A 22,040-nucleotide genomic window follows, 5' to 3' on the forward strand; every position below is an offset into this window, starting at 1 on the left:
TGAATGCATGCTGCAGTGCTTATTACTTCCAGCTATAATTTATGCATTATAATCTTTCCTATGTAGACATGGGAAATTTATTTGCATACATTGTTAGAGTGTGTAGTTGAGGGATTTTGCTTTTAGAACTCCTTTAAAGGGAAAAACCCAATGAACTGGAAGAGTGACCTATCTCCAGGATATGCTCAGTGTTCTGCCTTCGGGGACTCCCAGCAGCCAAAGTAGAGCATTGTCTGGAGTGCAGTGAGGATCTGGGACTCTCACCTTTGGACCTTTGGCAATTTGCTCTGAGCTTCCTAAACCGTTTGCCTCAGCTGGTTGCTACAGACTATATAAATGGAGGTCCAAGTCAGAAGGCTCACTCTCCCTCTGAGGTGGTAGGGAAGAGGTAAAGAGGGGAGAGGAAAAGGAAGAGAAGCAAGACTGTTCAGGGCTCACCATGGGCCCTGTACAGCTCTTGCTGCTCTTCTTGCTGCTCAGCAGTGGTGCTCTCACACGTAAGTACTGCATTTTGTGTTAGTGCTTTCTACTGCTTTATTTATGAATCTGTTAAAACAGCAATAATGCAAAAATCAACAGGACAATGGATTATAGATGTAGAGGGGGTAAATGTGGCAAAGATATTATCTCTTCCCTTTGTAGGACTGGGCAATCCTAGGAGGATCCCAACATAGAAAAAGTCACAGATGTTGCCTGGTGTCTTTTGATCAGATCTAATGTATTTTTGTCACTTGTGAAGAATTCACATAATTTATTTTGGCCTAATTGTTTTTCTATAATGCTGTTCTTTTAAACCCCCATGGAGATACTGTGGCTTGGAGATGCCATGCAGACTTATCCCAGCTGTTGCTAACCTATTTTGCAGCAAATGTGAAGGCAGAGAGCAATAAAGCAAAATATATTTGGCAGGCAATACTGACATCTGAAATACAATTTTGAGTTAAAGGGACATAGTCATCAGCAGTAGTACGAGAAGTAGGACAGGAGACATCTTCTTCCCAAGATCAGAAAAGACAGCCTGGATCAGTGTGGTGCTGTGGATTGTGAGCTATCCTTGCTTCCCAAGAATTGGCGTTTTAGAATACAACACTGTAGTGTTAATTAACGTGTCAGGAAACTTAAGGAGGAAAGTGAGTCTGGGGCCAATTATGCAGGTCTGGTTTTATATGGAGATTGAATTCACCATAAATGCACCTTTGTTGAACTAAAATTCTGTTGTTGATTGATGTTATACAATTTTAAAGGATGCACTTTTTTTTCCTAACAGTTATTATTTATAATACTGTTACTATTGTAATAGCAATGTTAATATTACTGTTGCTGTTACTGTAACTAGTGTTACACTATTTCCATCAAGTGGTCAACCTTAGAATTCCCGTAGTGAAATCCTGACAAGTGTGCAGAGAATATTGTGAAAAGTGCTGGCATTCATATGTGATATCCCAAAGAATGAAAGAGCATCGAATGCAGCAAATTTTCTTGATTTAATTTGATTTGTTTTGATTTGATTTTATGTCATATGGGACATACCTAAGGCATATTGGAGCAAATGATTCTTTTTAACTTGAATAGTCTTCCAACTGGTGTTCTTTTCTTCCAAAGAATGAACTCTAGATATTTAGAAAAGATTTAATAGCAGAGAATTGTATTAATCATCAAAGTTGTCCCTTTCTACATGGTCAAAAAGTGAAAGATAGCCATTCATCTATTAGTAGTATTTTTGTGTGCTCAGACTAAAATTTTATAGTAAACCATGTTATAAAGTACATTGCATCTGTCTACCTCTACATTTTGTACCCATCATTTATAAACTTCTTACTTCACGTAACATAGGGCTTTTAAAAAAACTTTTTAACCTAGAAACTGATCCTTCTCTGTTTAAATCAAAATAATTTAATTCAATGATTTAAAGATACTATTCTGAGGTCTTAGTTCACAATAGCAAGGCAACTACTGTAGCTGCCTTTAGATTTGACTCTGTACAGTCAATGTTAATAATAACTTTGTTATTTGCATCTCTGTGCCAATCTACATCAAAAGCTGGTATGAATTAAAAAGGTCTTACAATGAAAATGTAGTAGTTCCATTTATATTTCCATGGCCCTTTTTTTATAGCTGCTTTTCCAGCTTTTAACTGCTGCTTTCATTCTTTACAGAAGAAGAAGCTCCTGAAAGTGGAAATCCAGGATGTTCAAGTAAATGATTTCTTTTGTCTGCTTTTGTTATCTTATGTTGCTATATTAACTTTCAAAGCTTGCTTTTCCTATTCTGTAAATCTCTTCCTCTGAAATAACTGAAACAAAAGTGATGGCAATATGCTGAAGTCTTTATTGCCATTTGTTTTAGGGCTTTAATTATCCATGAGGCTTGACTGGAAGAATTTGAAACATTTCCTAAGATCGAAGAAGCTGAAATTGAGTTTCTAAACTTTTAAAAATCTCCCATTAAGAAACTGCTTTCAATTGCTTTGTTGATTCCTTAATTGTCAGGTGCTAATTCTTTAATCTAGAAATCCCTGTTTATCAGATGTGAAGCTTTAGCACTGAGCTTATATACACTACACTTTACCATGGGCAGAAGCTCTCTTCTCATTTACCCTTCACAGTGGCTGCTGAAACCAAAGAATTGCACTTGATTATCTATCGAAATACCTGTAGAATAAATCATCAACTCTGTCAGCAAGGACAGCGATTTCTTTAAACAAGTCAAGACTCAGGAAATGCTGACTTCATGCCCTATCTTTAGGATGAACTCTGACTGGCCCTGACTGCTTGGTTAGATACATAATGTTCCACCATAGGGTCAAAGTACCGAGTGAGCTGTTTTTGTCTTTGTCTTTTTCACGTTGGATGCTTTAGCACCATCTCCAGGCAGTTCTGATTATTTCAGCTGCCTGCACCAACATAAAGACTTCTGGGCTTCATTGCCAATTTCTTGAGTATTTTTGGTACAATAATTATTTCGTATTTGCAATTATAATCTTATAATTTCCCTATTCCTTTTTTTTTTTTTTAGTTTTTTTTTCCTGTTTTAAAGCAGGAATTGAAGTAACAATTATCCTTTTGTCTTTAGCATAATACATCCTGGTGTTGCAAAAATTTCTGAGAATTTAGTTAAGCATTGTTATAGCCAAAAGTGACAAGGATAGTGTTGGATTTTTTTTTTATAGTAGTTAATCTTAAGGTTAATTAGATAATTTAATACAATTTTCAGATGTTCGTAAGATGTTGTTTACTGTATGATAGCTAACTTTGAAAATATTAATTCCATTTAGCAATTGCATGAAAGTAATCTCAGTTAAAACACTGTTCAAGTATGTGACATATATAGAAGTGATAGTCCAAGGAATAAATGAAAGTTTTACAGTACTATTCTGTTCTCCATTCTAAGTGCACAATTCTGTGACATAAAGGACAAGATAACATTGCCATCAGCCTCTGACATGGCAAATGTTTTATAAAAGATGAACAGTAAGCTGCATTCATGGCAGGTGTAGACAGGCAAAATCATATAGTCTTGATGGTGGTCATGTGGATTTACACTGACATGACTTTTTTTTTTTTCTGTAAAAGTAGATCAGAATTCTAATACTCCAGTAAAATTTGCTGATCTAGTAAGTGAACTAGAGCAGATTGTGCTTTGGGAGAGACTAGGGCAGAAATATACTCTGTAGATTCAGCTGAAATGGTATTGAGGAATGCTAGTTTTGGTGTTCTGTCTCTGTGTTTGTTTGCTTTTTGTCTCAGACACATGACCTAGATAAAGCAGTTGTTTGCATTTGAATAAAGATGGAAAAATCTGAGCTGAGAGGAATCATTTTGTTACCAATTTGAAAACTTCAGTTTGACGGGTTCCATTTAGATTCAATAGGAAAATTTTTAAAACAGTTCCACATCTGAAGTTCTCTCTCATTTTTGTCATTAGCTTTAATGAGGAGTGACTTGGTTGTCTTAAAGGTCTTTCCCAACCTAAATGATTCTATGCTTTGAAGGCCAGATGGGGTTATACTGTCAGATCTCAACAAATAGAGCAGTCAACCCCAAAACTTGTGCCTTCATCACAAATTTTGTCTTATGCTTCAGAAAGTAACCAGCTAACATGAAGGCTTCTTTGTCTGAAAAGTATTAGATAAAAGGAAATAGAGGGAAGGTCTTTATGCTTCCTTCATATCTGGCATTCATTTTGGTTAAACAACACTAAGCATGTATTGTAAGGATCCATATATTAATATCCTATCCAAGTCATAAAAGCACTCTTGTTTTCCTAATTGCAGAAGATGCAACCAGATTTAAACACCTCAGAAAATATGTTTACTTATACGAAGCAGAAACATCAAATGGGATCACGGGAACAGCAGATTCTCGAAGCGGCTCAAAGATCACTTGCAAGGTAGGGAAGGAGAAGTGAATACGATGGATTTGGACTGTATACTGAATAACATGGGAGCTGGCAGATGGGGAGCATCCTTTAATGCTTTTCCAAACAATGTCATTCTTTTGAAAGACACATATTGAAAGTCCTGAAGATGAAATCCTCCCTGTCCTAAAGAAAAGGCACTGAGGATGGCAGGAATCCTTCATGCCACTGTGCCAGTGCACTTCAGACCTGATCTGGCTGTACTTTTACACAAGAGAAGGGGAAGAGCTGATAGATGAGTTTTCCATAGCCACCAGGCCAAGTCTACCAATGTCCATCAAACAATTCTAGAATTGAACTAAAACAGTTCATTGATGCCGGGAAGAGCACTTGGTAGCTTGTTGGTAACAGTCAAGCTAGGATCAGGGCTGTAGGAATAGGAAGTCCAGTAGGTGATTAAACTACTCAATGTCCCTCCATCTTGCCCAAAACTTTCCTATTGTGTATTTTTTTCTCAAATTGAGTTACTGGAGAAAATATTTTATTTAGCACACACTGTTCTGACAGAATCTAAACATTGATCAGTGTAATGAATCAAGTGTTCAAACAGTTCTTCAGGTACTATAAATTTTCATAGAATCATAGAATCATAGGGGTTGGAAGGGACCTCGAAAGATCATCTAGTCCAACCCCCCTGCCAGAGCAGGACCACCTAGAGCACATCACACAGGAAGGCGTCCAGGCGGGTTTTGAATGTCTCCAGTGAAGGAGCTTTATTAGCTCATTTACCACGTATGTAGTGTACTCCATGCCATTAACCAAACAAACATCTGCTTCCATTTCTTCTCCCTCAAGCTACCTTAAACTGTTTGGAGTACTTTGGAATCTTTTCCAACAGCTACTATCAGGGTGATTCTGATGGTTTACAAAACCCAAGGAATACTGTATTTTCAAAACTATAATGAGTTGATCCTGGAAACACAATAATGAAAAGAGGATATACATGTCATATTTGTGTTTTCAGGTTGAACTGGAGGTACCACAGCTATGCCACTTCATCTTGAGGACAATGCATTGCTCCCTGAGGGAAACATTTGGTGTTGACCCTGAGGGAAGGGCCGTACTGAAAAAGTCAAAGAACTCTGAGGACTTTGCAAATGCCATGTCCAGGTAAGCAATAGCCATTGCCATCGGTACTCGTAGCTTTAACACAGGACAGGCTTCAGTGTTACACTACACTCTGTGTTTTTCCAGACATAGAACACATTTCATGATGATGTTGTAGATTCATATGCTTATTCCAGAGCAAAACTCTCCCTGAAATAGTTTAGGGCTGACTTGGCACAGTTCTCAGTTTCTAGTAGAGAATGGGTTTTTTTTTCCATCTAGAATTTTAATCTGCAGTATTTTTGTCATTTATGTCCTCTACAACAGGGAACTATTGGGTATCCTTTTAAAAGATTATTGCAAGTGGAATGTTCCTTCTTGTAAGCAAATTTTCAAACAGCTGTGTACAGCCATTTTAAGATAATGGTCCTTTGCTAATATGGTACAAAGGCTGTGCAATAGAAAGGCATTTGAGACTGAAGTCCAGTTTTCTTATCACTATCTTCAATGACCTATGCAACTTATCCTTTCCTTAGTTATCTGCTTTTGTAACTTACTGCTACTACTCCCTCCACCCAACTAGTCTCCAGTGCTTGTCAGTGCATGTTTTACACCTTCATGGCTGTTTCAGTGCTTCAATATCTACTCCATCTTGTTTCACGGGCCATAGGTCTTCAAAACAACTTGAGATAGTGTAAAATATGCTTTGCAGAAAACAATCAAGGTTTTATTTAAAGACTGCAGCTAGCAGAGAATCCTTACCATCATTTTGTATCCTATTGCAGTAGTTAATAATTACCTCATTCTAAAAATTTACTGATCTCCTCTCTGAATTTATGCAATTCCAACATCCAGACGTTTCTCCTGATATTTACTTGTCCTCAGATGACGTAGTCTGGTGATATCAGAATGTCCTTGGTAGAACTGTGCTATTTTAATAGTAATACTCTCTAATAGTAACAGCTGTGAATACTAACTAGTGATAGACTAAGATAAGCAAGATGCTTTAGCTATAGCCCGATGGTTTATTGATAACATGTACTTCACTGGGTGGCTTTCATGTGACATCATAACAATATTGGGTTTTTTGGGGGGAACAGGTATGAGCTAAAGTTCAGCATTCAGGATGGAACAAAAGTCAAGCTGTACCCAGAGAAGGATGAACCTCTGAATGTACTGAATCTCAAGAGAGGAATCATCTCAGCTCTACTTGTGCCAACAGAAACAGCAGAAAACATAAAAACAATTTCAATGGTAGGTATTTTGAAAGCATTCATTTTATTTTCTTAACAAATGGAAGAAATGTCATCTGGTAGAGTTACTCCTGAGGATAGTTTTCAAAAGACCTGCATGCCTTTCAGCTGAATCAGAAAATGTTCAACAGCATGAACAAAGACACTGATTTCTTTCTTCTTTCCAGGATACTGTATATGGAAAGTGTGACAGTGAAGTTGAATTCAAATCTAGGAAAGGAAATGTTGCAGAAGATATTTCAATTAACAGGGACCTGAAAACCTGTGATAACTTCAGTCCCATCAGAGATTATGTCAGCCCTATTGCCATTGTAAAGGGACTAGTAAGTATACCATTAAAAATTCTATAGCATTCTTCACTTCATAACTTAAAATGATAAACAACTGCTACAAGAACTAAATTTTGTATTTATCTTCTGAAAGCTTAAAAAGGTTTTCTTCACCCTTGCCTTAAATCAGACTGTGGCAGCCAATAGAGAAAAAAAACATGCAGAGAACGAGTGTAATTATCTTCTTTCCTGTTCTTCTCAGTATTTTTTAAAGGACAGCTTTTCATAGATAGAGTTAGTAGTATTGATTACATGATAACCTATCAGATCATATCCAAATTTTTAGTTTTGTGGGTCAAAATTTTCAACAGCCCAATTTCTTTTAAAACATACTGTCTGCCCAAACTGTGATGTGTATATGAGGCTCTAAATGCCCTGAAATAATACATGGTTTCACATGCAGTTTAGGCTACCTGTTAATCCACAATGATCAAATGCAGTTGCTTGCATAAATATTGGCAGATTTCTTTCTGAAATTAAAAAGAACATCAGTTGTTATGAAGGATCTGAACTACTCTAAAAAATTACAACTGGTTTCTATGACTGAGTCCTTTGTTGCATGCAGCAGGGGATCAGTCATGAAGTAACTACTAAGCCAAGCACCTCAATGAGGCCTCAGGGAAAATTTCAGTCTTAAGACCAAAGATTGATACTGGCACAATTTTGTCTTTGTGTGAGAATTATTTCAGTTCTGCATCTCTGTTTCAAATATGCTGTAACTGCTAATATTACTGTAAAACTGTGGAAGCCATTAAAATGATTTTTGTTTCTATATTATTCAGTAAATTGACTGCCAAACTGTTTTACAGAACATCCCATTATCCACCCTTCTGAAGAGTACTCAATACTGTCATTATAACATTGATGCAAAGAAAAGGCACATAAGAGATGCTGTCTGCACTGAAAAACACCTGTTTCTGCCCTCCTCCTACAAGTAGGTTACTCTTTACACTACTTACCATTACCCTTTATTTATAAATATTAATTTTACATGTGATGTATCACATTCAGCCCTGAGTTCACCCCACAATATGCATTTTGTTCTCAAGAAGGCAAGAGGCATTGTAAGACCCCACAATGATACTCAGACTCAACTAATTAATTTTTCTTTGTTTGCTAGAAATCGCTATGGTGTAATGACAGAAGTCAACCAGACACTGAAGCTTGAAGATACTCCAAAGATCAATAACAGAAATTTTGATGGAGGTATAGCTGCAATTCTCAGTAATATAAATACAGTGACAAAATATAAATACAGGGAATTCTCACTTTTAAGCAGTGAATTAATTAAAGGTGCAATTAAGAAGACAAGCAACATTCATCATTTTAAATAAAATTTGATTAATTTAGTCAGGAAAAAGATTTGGATATAAAATGGGAAAATGTGAGAAGTTTAAAAACACTGTAATTTTAAATAATCTTTGTCTTTTCATCCTAATTTTAAAATTATTCTTTATAATTTAAAATGTATAATTTGCTTGGAAAGCAATTTTATTCTTATTGGAAATTAGTTTAATGAACACCTTTCAGTGAACCATAATTTCTCATGCAACTTTTATCTTCAGCTGGCAAACGTAGTCCATGATTACTGTATATTTGGTTCTGTAACAGTTTTTTGTCATACAGTTGTTATTCCCAGTCAATAACATATTTCTGCTAAGATTTATTCATTAAAAATTTAAAAAAAGGAATCTATAATAATATAAAAGGTCTTAAGGAATCATCTTCATTAAAATATAAAATAAATTATGCAAATAGGTATTATTTACCTTTGGGTAGAATTTCATTTAGATTCCTGTCCATTATTTTCAGAAAAAGTTCAGCTGTTAAACTTCAACAGTTATCATATAAAATTATCTCCCAAGTGTATATTTATACTGAATATATGGCAGATGATAAAAATTAACATAGCTACTTGATAAAGACTTAAAGAATGCAACTGTTTTAATTGCTAGATGAACTGGAAGAGAAGGGACTTGCGCTGGAAAGTACAGATGCCAAACTTCCCAGGCAGGGGGATGCTGTTCTGAAAATCCTTCAGGAGCTGCAGAAGCTTACAGTCTCCCAGCAAAACCAGCAGAGAGCAAGACTCTTCTACAGACTTGTTTCTGGACTTAGAAGTTTACATAACAACACCCTTGGGTCTCTTGTACCAAAGATGATGGAAACTTCAAGGTATGTTACAACAGTTCATTGTGCAAGTACACCACATGTCAGTGCCATAGCAAATCCATTCTAAAGCTGATGATTACTCTAAGTGGAGTTAAATTCGAGTTTAGTTAGATGCAAAGACTGTCTGTCAGAAAAAGAAGCATCATCAGAATTATCTAGAGAAAAAAATAAGGAAGAGAAAGTGAAAACTGTGCATTCACATTTTTCCATTAGAAATGCTCAGTTGTTAGTTGGAACTTGAACATTAAATATGGGAGAACAGTACATAGGAATTCAAATAGATCTGAAAGGTCTAGCCTTCTATGAAGAACAAATATTGTATTGATCATTTCCCTATTGCATCTTCCAAACTTATTGGAGAAGCTGAACTATAAATTAGAATATAACACATCCCGGTAGTTTTTCTCCCAGTCACCATCCCAGGAGTGTATGCCAGACACAATTCTATGGATGTGTTATTATAGCCAAATATCTTTTTTGCTCAAGGATAATGACTAATCCAAAATCCCAAGTCTGGCTTACAATAAAGAACGTAGTTTTGAAAGTGAGATTTTTGGAGACATGCAAGGGGACAATTCCGTGGTCTGACTCTGCCCTCCACTCCCCACCCTTACCCTTCTGTCCTAGCTGAACTTGAGTTAATTTACATATACTTTATGTCCTCAGGCTGTAGAGGGACTAGAGCATCCATTTGGTTCAATATACTTTCTTATAATAGAGTTGTCTGTTGTGGAGAAAAAAAAATAAATTGTATAATTATAGTATCATTAAAGCTTTCTTGTTGCTCATAGCTACTATTGTTAGTAGTGTAACTTTTAAACTAAGAAATTTCCTTTTGAAAAGTAATTGTGTGAGCTGCTTTCAGTCATGCATATGCATACATAATTTCTACTAAAACACCTGGATAAACATGTCAAATATTTATTTCAAGCGTACAACAAGGAGTGATAACTGCAAACAGGGAATTAGTCCATCAGAGTTCTCTCTTCTTCTTTCAGTTCCATCACAGTTCAGGCCCTGACTCAGTGTGGGACTCCAGAGTGCTACAGCGCAGTCCTTCAAATACTGAGAACTGGAAGTGTGAACCCTCTTGTGGTAGACCTGGTCACATATACCATGGGACTATTGCCTTCTCCAACTCCAGGAAGAATAAAGGAAATTCTTAACATGGCCCAGTACCAGCCAAGCAGAGCTTCTTTTTATGGCTTGAGTCATTCTGTTACTAAGTAAGTAATGATAGCATGTAATTGTACAAAATAAACTCAAGAAAACATTGCAATGCTTAGAGTAAACCCTAAGAGTAGTCACTTTTTGAGGATTTTTTGTTATTGTGATGAATTTACAGTTTGAGAGTAATAAATATATATTCCCATTTTCACCTTTCGTTTCTAATGTGTTTATTTCTTTAGGTTCTACAATGAGAAGATGACTGTGACAGAAGAAATAGCAGATGTTGCAGACTTCATGGTATCCCTGCTTGGCACCGATTGTTCTGGGGAAGATGAACTCACATACCTCACACTTCGGGTATTTTTATTTCTTTCTTTCCTTATTTAGGCTGTTATTTTAAATTGTAGTAAATATATTACTTTACTTCTTTTTCTGGGAAAAAAGTATTTATGAGCTTTCTGTGTTTTCATCACTTACAGGCTATTGGAAACATGGGTGCAGTAATGGAGAAAGCTAAACCCAACCTGAAATCTTTTCTCAAGACATGTATGAGAAATGAAGCTGCATCACTTTCAGTTCAGAAAGCAGCCATCCAGGCATTCAGGAAAATGACTATTACTGAAGAGGTAAATTGGGTCACAAGAACCAGCACAAAGTGCCTTCAGTTCACCCTGACTGTTCACAGAAGTTACTGAATAGGCAAAACCACTGCCATAGTTTTGCTGCCTCCCTTGTAGCTTTGTCCAGATTTTGTAGCACTCCTTCAGTTAGCTCAACTTTCATACACACATCTGAGAGGTTCTTCAGACTTCTGATTTAGTGAGTTTTGCTCCTTTGAGATGCATTTGTTTTGTACAGGTAGCCTCAGTTTAAGTGGAAGGTTCTTGTTACAGTGTCTTAAATGGAGTTGTGCTTATTTAAAGGTGGTTTTAACTAACAAATTAGTCCAGATTTAAATGAATTTAACTAAGAGAAAAATCAGGTTGCCATTTTATAGTGGCATTTTATTGTCCTTGTTATTAATAGTCCTGGTTAGATTTATATTTATATTACAGTGACATCAAAGCACCTTCTACAGAATGGGTGTTTATCATACAGAGCACTTCAGCTTAGTATAGTGAAATAGTTTCAACACCAACAGGTTTATATTCTAACTTTCTATCATACTTTTGTTTCCAGACAAGGCTTAATGAATCTGGGATCTTGTAAACACCTGTTGCTCATGTGCTCAGATTCAGTTTAATTTAAAGTATTTAATTTTTTTAATGTTCAGTTATTTTCAAACTGATTTTACTTCTCTTGAAGCAGAAGATTTTGATCACCTTCTTTTCCTAAATTGAATTATCTTTTTTCCAAACTTTGAGAATTTGTCTGCAGCCCAGAACACGCCAGTTCCCAGCAATTAAAGTCAGAATTCTAAACAAAAAAGTAACCTACCAGATGTAGGATAAGAAAATCAGTTTTAATAAAACCATCATTTGAATGACATGTTCTATGAAAAGAAGCTTTATCAAAACAGCTTCAGTGAAACATTTTTGATCAGTTATAGAAATCGAGTCTATAAATAGTTATGCAGTCCTTAAAAAGTTACACCCTGGAAATTATTTCACCCTATATATTCCCATAAAAGTTTAGCAATATCCTCTACTACCCAACTCATCAGTGCAAACCTTCTCTGTTTATACAGGACCGTTCAACACTTCTGAAGGCATTCCAGGAAGGGGATGCACCTACAGACAAACGTCTAGCAGCCTATCTCATACTGATGAAAAATCCTTCCTCAAGTGACCTCGCAAAGATTTTGAGAGTCCTCACAAAGGAGAGGAATGAACAAGTGAAAAGCTTTATTGCCTCACACATTGCCAACATCCTAGACTCTGAAGAAGTAGGCATTGAAAAGTAAGTGAAATTTAGTTATCTACTGGTCTTCTAGGAAGAACAAATTCCTGACCATAATTGTGGTGGTGGTTATTTAGAAGTGTATTTTTTGCTTGGTTTTTGTTTGTTTGTTTGTTTGCTTGTTTGTTTTCTTTGTTTGAACAAGCACATCAGCTGAGTAAATCTATGGCTTTGTCAGTGTACTGCCAGCTTACAGTCTTTCCCTTAAGTCTTATTTTTCCTGTTAATATATGCAAAGAGCTAGCCATTTACAATCACCTCAGCTGTATGAATGTCTGCAAGTGCCACAAGAAATCCAACAGCTAAGACTAAATGAGGTTTTGGAATTTATACTAATCATATATGCATTGTTATCCTCTTTCCTAGTCTAAAAAGCCAAGTTGAAGAAGCTCTGAAAGGAAACCAGGTTCCAACAGCCAAAGATTTCAGAAAATTCTCACAAAATTATCAGATTTCCAAAAGAGTTTCTGTTCCTGGAGTTGATCCTATCTCTGCCAAAGTAGAGGGAAATGTGGTATTTGATCCAAACAGCTATGTTCCTAAAGAGACAATGCTAAAAACTACCCTGGATGTGTATGGATTTGGCCCAAGTGACATCTTTGAGGTATGACAATTATAAAAAAAATTTACTAGTATTCACCTGTTTTCTTTCTGTTTTCTTACAACTTTAACTACATAATATACTGTTTTTCCAAGCTTTGGGAGAAATCTAAAGATCGCTGTGCTTACAAGGGGACTTTCATTTGATCTCAATGGACTTTGAGCAAGCCATCCATTATGTGATGTCACTTGCTACTGACTGGCTGGACGACCCTGCTGGAGTTATTAAAGGCCTCAGCGAGGGCAAAATGAACCCATCTGTAACAAACTGACTTCATGGTACTGAATTATTAATGGCACAGTGAAGGAGTCAGATTTGAAGCGAGATACAGCCCTTGTGTAGAGGTTTTGTTGGATCTCACCATAGAGATAAAATACATTGTGAAACCTAGTTTTCTGTATCTTCCCTTAAGAGTCATAGGTTTATAGGATACTCTTCAAATGCATTGCTTGTTCCCCAGAAAGTCTGTTTGTTGTAAAGCTGCAAAGAAGGAGTAAAACTCCCTGTTATTCACTTGTCCTGTTCATTTCAGCTTGGCTTGGACGGAAAGGGCTTTGAACCAACACTGGAAGCTTTGTTTGGAGAGAAGGGATTTTTCCCAGACACTGCGAGCAAGGCCTTGTACTGGGTTGATGGAAAAGTGCCAGATCAAGTTTCCAAGGCACTTTTTGAATATTTTGGTTACTCCCAGGATGGCAAGCAGGACCAGGTACAGCTTGAAAATATTCTTTGTGCAGCACAGCATTCCTATCGTTACAGAATAATTACAGCCCTTCCCTCTTGTGAGCCTTCTTGCCTAGTAAACTTAAACAGAAGTCATTAATGCTATTTATCAATGTTTTTTTTCCTAATTCTGTGTTTGAGGTGCCTTTGTTTGGATACAAAACTGTAAGAAGTGCATGTGCAGATTAGCTGACGCTCACTAAGCAACTGTTCTAGATATACGATCTTGCAGATTTGTCATAAATCTATTTTAATACTTTCTGACTGAATTTTCAGGATGTCATGAAAGGAATAATGCTTAACTTTGAAAAAATGATAAAAGAACTGAGCAGCAAGGAAGCTCCTGAAGGAAGAGCATATCTGAGAATCCTGGGAGAAGAACTTGGGTACATGAAACTCAGTGATTTCAAGTTGCTGGGAAGCATGGTTTTAAAGAGTATTAAAACTCTTCGGACTGTTCCCGAAATGGTAAGTTTCTGATGTACTAATATGTGTGCTTAATATGGGAGGTTTCTACAAATTTTTTTTTAAGATTTAGGTTGTGTTTATCTATTATGTAAAGAATGGATATTTGATACTAGCATAAAAATAAAATTATTTAAAATAAAATGCCCAGGTTTAGTCTGAGGGACTCTGGGAAACCCATAAAAACTCCTCAATAACCAAGTGGAGTCATCCAGGAAGATGAGAGGAAAGAGAAAAAGAAGGTTCAGATGTTAGCATATGATTTATATACTGAAACAATCCCCAAAATCTTAGTGTTGACCATTATGTTATACTACCAAATCTCCAATTATGGAAATGTATATTAATATTGCATAATAATACATCATGCTAAAAAGAAAAGAGGATGTGATATAGTTTCAGAATATTTAGTAAAGCTCTTCTTTCATTGCAGTAAAAAAGATGTTTTGCCATTGACTTTGTGGAAGCCAGAATGTTACATGTTATCTAATTCACCTTTCTATGTGTATATCAAGGTAGATGATCTGTGTGATTTGAAGCAGGTGACAAAATCTAGCATTCATTTAAAGCTGAGATTTTGCTAAAAAATCTTCAGTAAATTTTTTGAAGCAAGGAATCTCTAGAAATTAGGTTCTGTACTCCATATGAAATTAATCTTTGGATTACACAGCTTCAATCGTTCCATAACCAATTTTTAAAGTACAAAATGTACATATTCCAAAGGAAAGAATTGTTGGTATTCATTTCCTTGTTTGGTTCACAGATTGCACAAGCCATCTCGAAAGGTTTTGACAGGGATTTATTCGTCCACTACATGTTCATGGACAACGAGTTTGAGCTCCCAACTGGAGCAGGTTTGCAACTGAAGTTTGCCTTGTCTGGAATAGTGACACCTGGGGCCAAAGTAGCTATGAAGCTTCATCAAAAAAGCGTAAGCTCTTTATATTTTGTCTTCTGCTAATGATCTACAGTTTCATTTAGGGATAAAACTGTGAGACCAGAAGAATTTTAAAGACTACAAAATACTCTTGAAATGAAAAAATCAGTTTACTTATTAGAGGTCTTCAGTTAATTTCTGGATGAAATTTACATTAAATTAAGAAGTAATAGATATAATATATTATGAGACATAATAAAACTTATGAATTAAAAGTATTTTAATTACCCTTTCAAAAATAATCCTTTAAATCTTTTATTTCAAAAAAAATTTCCCTGCTCTCAAATGCGAATAACAGAAAAGCTACAGCATGTGAATTTACTGTTCAAACCAAAGAGTTAAAAAAACTGTTGGTGTGGCAATTTCAAAGTGAAAATTTTGTTTTTTTTGTTAAAAGAAATATTGAAAATGCAGTTAAATGAAGTATTTTTTGATCTGAAGAGAAACATTTTTAAATTGTAACAATTAAAGAGCATAGGATGCAAAGCTAATTATCTGGTCAAAATTTTCAAAATTTAGATTTACTCTTTCTGTTCTTTTTTACATTTTAATAGCTATTTTCTCTAATTTAATCAATATTTATATAAATTCCTTAATAGTTTCAGTTCACCTAAGATTTTCATTTTCCACCATATAAATTATTTAAGTGAAAATTAAAAAAAATTAATCCTCAAATGTAGTACTGGTTGCATTTTGCTCACCTTTGGAATCTTTTCCAGAATTCTGCATTCAGTCCCTTTTTTCTGTAATTGCCAAACCAAGAAAATAATCTGTTTTCCATTTAGAGAGGTTCAAAACTTGGATTGATTTCTATTTTGTCAAATAGTTTACTCATTGTTTTTGAAAATTGGTAATTGTTATTACAATGGAAAACTGGCTCTTGCCTTCAGATTTAAAAATAAATGGAAGTAGCTCCACATACAAAAGTTTTCTGAAGCATGAGTATTTTTACATTAGAGTAGGCAAGGTTCCTTGTTGTTATCAAATTGCTGTATTTGTTACATTACTGTTACCACTAATGTGATCCCTCTGCCTGTGTGACTTGGGAATCAAATATTTGAACAGCAAAATCAATTATGTAAAACCTATCTCTAGATTATCAAGAATATTACATTTGTGTTCTGAAAGCAGTCAGAAGTGTGTTGAGTAAATAAGTACACCATTTTGTTTTTATTAAATAGATGCAAGCAGAACTCATTGCTAAACCTTCAGTAGCAATTGAGTTTGTAACACACCTGGGAATAAACATGCCTGAATTTGCTAGAAGTGGTGTGGAGATGAATTCAAATATATTCCATGAATCTGGAATTGAAGCACATGTTAGTCTGAAAGCTGGACAGCTGAAATTCAGCATTTCTCTTCTCTTCTCTTCTCTTCTCTTCTCTTCTCTTCTCTTCTCTTCTCTTCTCTTCTCTTCTCTTCTCTTCTCTTCTCTTCTCTTCTCTTCTCTTCTCTTCTCTTCTCTTCTCTTCTCTTCTCTTCTCTTCTCTTCTCTTCTCTTCTCTTCTCTTCTCTTCTCTTCTCTTCTCTTCTCTTCTCTTCTCTTCTCTTCTCTTCTCTTCTCTTCTCTTCTCTTCTCTTCTCTTCTCTTCTCTTCTCTTCTCTTCTCTTCTCTTCTCTTCAATAATACTTATAATAATAAAGCACTTGATCATTTAACCACTAAATGTTTTTTCAATAAGTTATTTTTATTCAGAAAATTATCTTGTTAATAGGACAATGTCTGAACATCTGTCCTGGGAATAAATGGCTCAATTTTCTGTTCCAGCAATACACTCCATTTGGTGTCTCCAGCCAAAACTGAAGAGATTCCACCTCTGATTGAGAACCAAGAAACCTGGACTTCTTGCAAGCCTTTCATTGCTGGTCTGAACTTCTGCACCAAATTATTGTACTCTAATGCCAGTGACACAGAGGCAGCTCCATATTATCCCTTGACTGGAGAATCCAGGTAAGCCATATCAATTTTAACTATGTTTATTTTGTGTAAACTAATCTACCCTCTTAGAGCTTAGTATCTGCAGTACCCTCTCACATAATGCTTACCTTTAAAAAGCTTTAACAGCAGACTAGCAGGAGAAGCTCAGAAAGAGCTGTTGTGGACTGCATAAATTCTTTCGTCTGTGATCATGAACCACATAATTATTTACAAGACATTTGTTTACTCCTTCTTTAGATTTGAAGTGGAAATAGTGGCCACAGGTGAAGTGAGGGAATACTCTGCAAGTGCAAACTATGAACTGCAGAGAGAGAACAGTGAGCTGATAGACACCTTAAAGTTTGCTGTCCAGGCAGAAGGTAAGAGTCTGAATAAACAGTGTGGTTTACCTCAGTTTTGAATAGTGCCATTTAATGGGAAAAAGATTTGTCAGAAAAAATCCTAACAGAGCTCTTTACAGTATAAAATAGAATATCATTATCACACCCAAACAGGCCAGTGCTTTAATTCCATTTTGTTTTATGTATGCATCCAGTGCAAGATTTTAATGATCAGAGACTGATTGGTATCCCAAAAATGCTTGCCAGCGATTTAAATGAAAGCGTGATGTTGGTGAATGGAAGCAAGGAAATAGAGAAGTTAATGGGTGCTCTACACACAAAAGAAAAATACTATTTCTGATTAAATATGGAAATAAAGCATACAAATTGAGAAGAACTGCATAAACAGCAATTTTTTTCCAAAGGGAGGATCTGTTGATTAGCAAATTCACACAACAAAAGAGGTGATGGGATTAGTGGATCAGGCCAGGGTGCTTTTAGAAGATGAGGAGATAAAAATGCCCCAGTTTCTGATTCAGACTTATCAAAGGTTGCATTAAATCTTCAGGGTGGTATAATTTCTATTTGATCCTTTTTTATTATCCTTTTAAGAAAAGTCAAACTAGATTCTATAGATGTAAATAACCAAAGTACATTATATTTTCCAGGTGTAAATCAGCATGAGGCCACATTGACCTTCAGGTACAACAGAAAAAGAGAGACTTGGAGCAGTGATGTCCACATTCCAGATATTGATGTTGACTTTGGTACAAACTTCAGAATCATTGATGACTCCATTCCTGGGAAGAAAGCAGATTATACCTTTGTTATAGACTTTCACAATAAGAAGAATTCTGAAGTTACTCTTACTGGCCAGATGAGGTAAGTCGAAAAAAAACTTACACCTTTACAGATACCTTTGAGTAAGACAGCTGAAAATTTTGTTGAAGGTAGAAAATTTGGGGAAATTTTTTCCCATTTTCGGAAATTGCTTCTATAAAGAGACATATAAACTTGTCATTCAAACCTTCTTTAAAAACCCTTGATTTGTAATCCATCATGTATACATCAAATGAATACATCTAATGCCTGAACTGATCTTTCCTACTAGGTGTACATACATAATTTTTGTTACAAGTTCCTTGAGCTAGTTCTCCCATGTTTGCACACACATGACTACAGGAATGGCATTGTACTAGTGTTATTGCAGGTGTGATAATCCAAGATACAAACAAGGGTAGGCTTGTTCAGAGAGGCATTCTCTTTTACTGGGTATGTTTGGCTCTAAAAGAAGTTATTACATCTCCCCATGAAGAAATCTAATGACACTCAATAAGCAACAAAACCAAAAATAACTGAGAGCTTCCTGTAAAAATTCCCACGCTTCATGATGAGAATATTTCCGGGAACATCTACAGGGGAGCTAACAAAAATGTTCAGCCTGCCAGGGTTTCTAAAATTGTCTGCCTCACAAGCCCATAGCGAAATGAGCTGATCACATTCTTTAATAAACCTCAATCTTCCATGGAATTCTGTGATCTTGATGGTGCCCCAGGGAGTCTTTGTCTTTGCTGTTCATGCAGAATTGCCTCTGATATCAGTGGGAGCTTTGGACAGATGTCAGGGACCTCAACTCCCTTTCATTTGCACTAACATAATATGAGAAGTTTGCTCAAGTCAACAAAGTTACCGAGATATAAAATAAATGTGAATAAAGGAAAATGGAGCCCAGTGGCATAATATATTTTGTCAAGTGTTTTGTTTCTTTGTGATTCATGGCCACATTCTGTATCCTTAGTAGAGAGTTCAGCTTCAGTAAGGAGTTCAAAAATTGGTTCAGATACAACTTTACCAAGGCAGGTACATATTTCCATCCTTTTCAGTACTGTGAAATAAATACAGAATTATTATTGTGTCTATCTGCACAACAGCATGTAATAATTTACCATAGATTCCCTAAAGTAACGAGTAGAAGCTGAAAAGATTCATTGAGTTGGAACAGTTTACAAGTTTGATTCAATCTGGTTTTTATAACAGCTTTTATGCGCTTACTGTAGATGCAAATGCTGAAGTTGCTCCTAAAACATAAGTAAAAAAGTAGAATGAAATGGTTTATATTCAGATTTACTTTTTGCTTTCACAGATATGCTGGAATGGAAGAGGCAATGTTAAAAGGTACCGTTTCTATTCCTCGCCTGCAAACTGAATTGAGAACTGAAGCACTCGTTAATTATTCACCACCTAAAGGGTTTCTTCAGATGAGCTCAGCTGCAACAACTTATGGAAACTCAATTTCAGAAAGAGTTCTCTTCAGATATGGTAGGGGCAAAAATATGATCCACATGTGCATCCTATAAATTTCAACATCCCGTTGCATTAGCTTGCAGTATATCCTTAAGCGGAATAAGAGTATTATTAATTTGACTCTTTTCTTTTAACTTCATAATTTTCAGATTCTGAGAAAATTGAGCTAGAGTGGAATTCAGGTGCCAGTGCTGCTGTGAGAAAAATGTCTTCTGGCTTCCCAGTTGACTTCTCAGAATATCCCAGAACTTTAGAGAAGCATGCCAATGAACTGCTGGATCGGAAAGTGGCCCATACGGATATGACAATGCGACATATTGTGTCACAGTTTATTTTGGTATGTTTCAACCATACTATGGCTCGACCACATAGCCCTGGTGAATTCTTGCCTCCCCAAAGGAAGCCAAAATGAGAACTAGTTGTAAAATCACTCATTAGTTTGAATGAAATGTATAGTTCCAACTGTGATGGAACCAGTCACTTTATCAGATGCCTAGGGCTCTGATAGTATATTACTAGTCTCAATGGCTTTCAGATGTTATTGGGAAGTCCTGAAACTTGTTATTTACTTTGAAAGACTTGTCTCCTCATTGCAGGCAACCAACACCTGGCTGCAAAAGGCATCAAAAGATGTTCCCTATGCCCAGACTCTGCAAGACAAACTAAATGGACTCCAGGAACTAAGCATTCAGAAAATTAACCTTCCAGTTATCACCATTCCTGAAGAACTTTTCCTGCAAAGGTAGGGAGAGAAATTAGTGGTTGTGTTGCATTGCTGCTCTGCCTACATGTAAGAATTCAAGGAATAGTGTTGCTTGGAAGTATCTTCAGAATATACCTCAGCTACCACTGTAAAAATGTATCACATTAAAATTATATTAGTAGGAATTTCGACTTCTCTATGATGTTGCTTTTTTAACCATTTGATGTAAAAAAACAAATATCAAAAATGTTTCCTTAATTTTCATTTTAGGATGTAGCTCCAAGTGTAAAAAAGGTTTTGTAATATAAAAGACCAGTTAGGCAAACAAGAAAAGCGTCTCTGCCAGCTTATTGTTCATGCACAAATTAAGCCCAAGTTTCCTCCTGTTTTGCCTTTTCATAATTACACTTTTTCACCACAAGGTTTTCAGCTGATGATCCATTTTTTCCAATCTTAGCTCCTGGTCAAATGGTTAGATTTTTATCTGGTTTTATTCGGAATAAAATAAACACTGAATATTTGGATGAAACTTTTGAAAAGCTTATTATCAGAAAGATATATTATTTGTAACTTAGTTTCTTACAAAATCTAATGCTAATAAGACGTTTCATGCTTTTCTATAAGAGTGCAGCACTTTTAAAAAGAAGAATAGAATTGCCTTTTTTGGGTCCTCACCATGCCACATTGCCCAGGTGCATCAGTAAATCCTGATAGACGAGTGCTTAAAAAATGCTGGTAATAATAGATGATCATTACATTTCCTTCTAAACCTAAAGTCAGGATATTGATTTAAGCATATAAGCTTAGTATCATGGGAATAGTAGGAATCATGGAAATTCCTGTATATGCTTCATGAACTAACAGTTTCTAACAATGTCCCTTTTATTTTCTAGTGAAGGACGGATCAGATACAACTTGAATAAGGACAGTTTTCTAATCAATATCCCACTGCCATTTGGTGGAAGATCATCTCATGACATAAGGGTGCCACAGACAGTTAAAACACCTCCTCTGGTGATGGAGTCAATGGGAATAAGTGTGCCGTCTCAGGAATACAGAATCCCCACGTTTACTGTTCCAGAATCCTATCCTCTTCGTGTGCCTTTACTTGGTACTTTAGAGGTCTCTGCTAACCTGTACAGCAACTACTACAACTGGACAGCAGCATACACTTTGGCTAACAGCACCACAGAGAAAGCATCCGGCGTGAGAACGACTTATGCCACAAACGCCGAGTCAGTTTTTGAGCTACTTTCCTACAGTGTGAAAGGTAAGGATGCGTGCTAATGCAGCAACGTTAGCAAAACTATTTTAATTACTTTATTTTCCATGTGTCAGATACAGCACGTTCATTTTCCTGTGGCTTATTTAAGGAAAGGTATCATACAATCTCAAATCGCTTTCTCTTTTTTCTTTTTTTTTTAAAAGAGTCTGTTTATTCAGGCACTAAAGGTGAAGTCAGTTTAATTCAATAAAGACTTTTAAGGTCCATATTTTCCCAGATATTCCCTACTGATAAAAGAAAAAAAAAAACAAAAAAAACTTTTAGAACTGAGGTAATGATTTTACAAACATTTGTGTATTTTACAAGTCAAGTGTTTTCAAAATTGGGTGTACAGGTACATGTGTGGCTATGCCCACAGTTTATTTCTCACTCTGTATTCATGTGTATATAGATATATAGGCTTTAATTATTTATATGTCCATATACTGCCATGACTACATAGGACTTATCCTGGACTTGGACTAGATAGGTCTTGAG

The 22,040-nt window shown here is 35.8% G+C and overlaps 1 protein-coding gene across 1 annotated transcript in view; it reads left to right on the forward strand.

Annotated features, from left to right (window-relative positions):
* The first annotated feature begins 397 nt into the window (after positions 1 to 397).
* Positions 398 to 22,040, forward strand: part of APOB (apolipoprotein B) — a 34,810-nt gene continuing 13,167 nt past the window's right edge. The window contains exons 1-25 of the mRNA XM_008939666.1: positions 398 to 497; positions 2,157 to 2,195; positions 4,274 to 4,389; positions 5,381 to 5,526; positions 6,564 to 6,717; positions 6,884 to 7,039; positions 7,855 to 7,979; positions 8,166 to 8,251; positions 9,001 to 9,220; positions 10,216 to 10,443; positions 10,627 to 10,744; positions 10,867 to 11,013; positions 12,075 to 12,286; positions 12,653 to 12,890; positions 13,420 to 13,596; positions 13,887 to 14,078; positions 14,839 to 15,006; positions 16,194 to 16,387; positions 16,763 to 16,963; positions 17,189 to 17,310; positions 17,940 to 18,153; positions 19,415 to 19,590; positions 19,725 to 19,912; positions 20,172 to 20,317; positions 21,172 to 21,548. Of these exons, the coding sequence (XP_008937914.1) occupies positions 440 to 497; positions 2,157 to 2,195; positions 4,274 to 4,389; positions 5,381 to 5,526; positions 6,564 to 6,717; positions 6,884 to 7,039; positions 7,855 to 7,979; positions 8,166 to 8,251; positions 9,001 to 9,220; positions 10,216 to 10,443; positions 10,627 to 10,744; positions 10,867 to 11,013; positions 12,075 to 12,286; positions 12,653 to 12,890; positions 13,420 to 13,596; positions 13,887 to 14,078; positions 14,839 to 15,006; positions 16,194 to 16,387; positions 16,763 to 16,963; positions 17,189 to 17,310; positions 17,940 to 18,153; positions 19,415 to 19,590; positions 19,725 to 19,912; positions 20,172 to 20,317; positions 21,172 to 21,548 (4,198 nt within the window). The 5' untranslated portion in view covers positions 398 to 439. The remainder of the gene's footprint in view (positions 498 to 2,156; positions 2,196 to 4,273; positions 4,390 to 5,380; positions 5,527 to 6,563; positions 6,718 to 6,883; positions 7,040 to 7,854; positions 7,980 to 8,165; positions 8,252 to 9,000; positions 9,221 to 10,215; positions 10,444 to 10,626; positions 10,745 to 10,866; positions 11,014 to 12,074; positions 12,287 to 12,652; positions 12,891 to 13,419; positions 13,597 to 13,886; positions 14,079 to 14,838; positions 15,007 to 16,193; positions 16,388 to 16,762; positions 16,964 to 17,188; positions 17,311 to 17,939; positions 18,154 to 19,414; positions 19,591 to 19,724; positions 19,913 to 20,171; positions 20,318 to 21,171; positions 21,549 to 22,040) is intronic.

This window comes from Merops nubicus, unplaced genomic scaffold (genome assembly GCF_000691845.1).
Source record: "Merops nubicus isolate BGI_N331 unplaced genomic scaffold, ASM69184v1 scaffold13084, whole genome shotgun sequence".
NCBI classification, from domain to species: domain Eukaryota; kingdom Metazoa; phylum Chordata; class Aves; order Coraciiformes; family Meropidae; genus Merops; species Merops nubicus.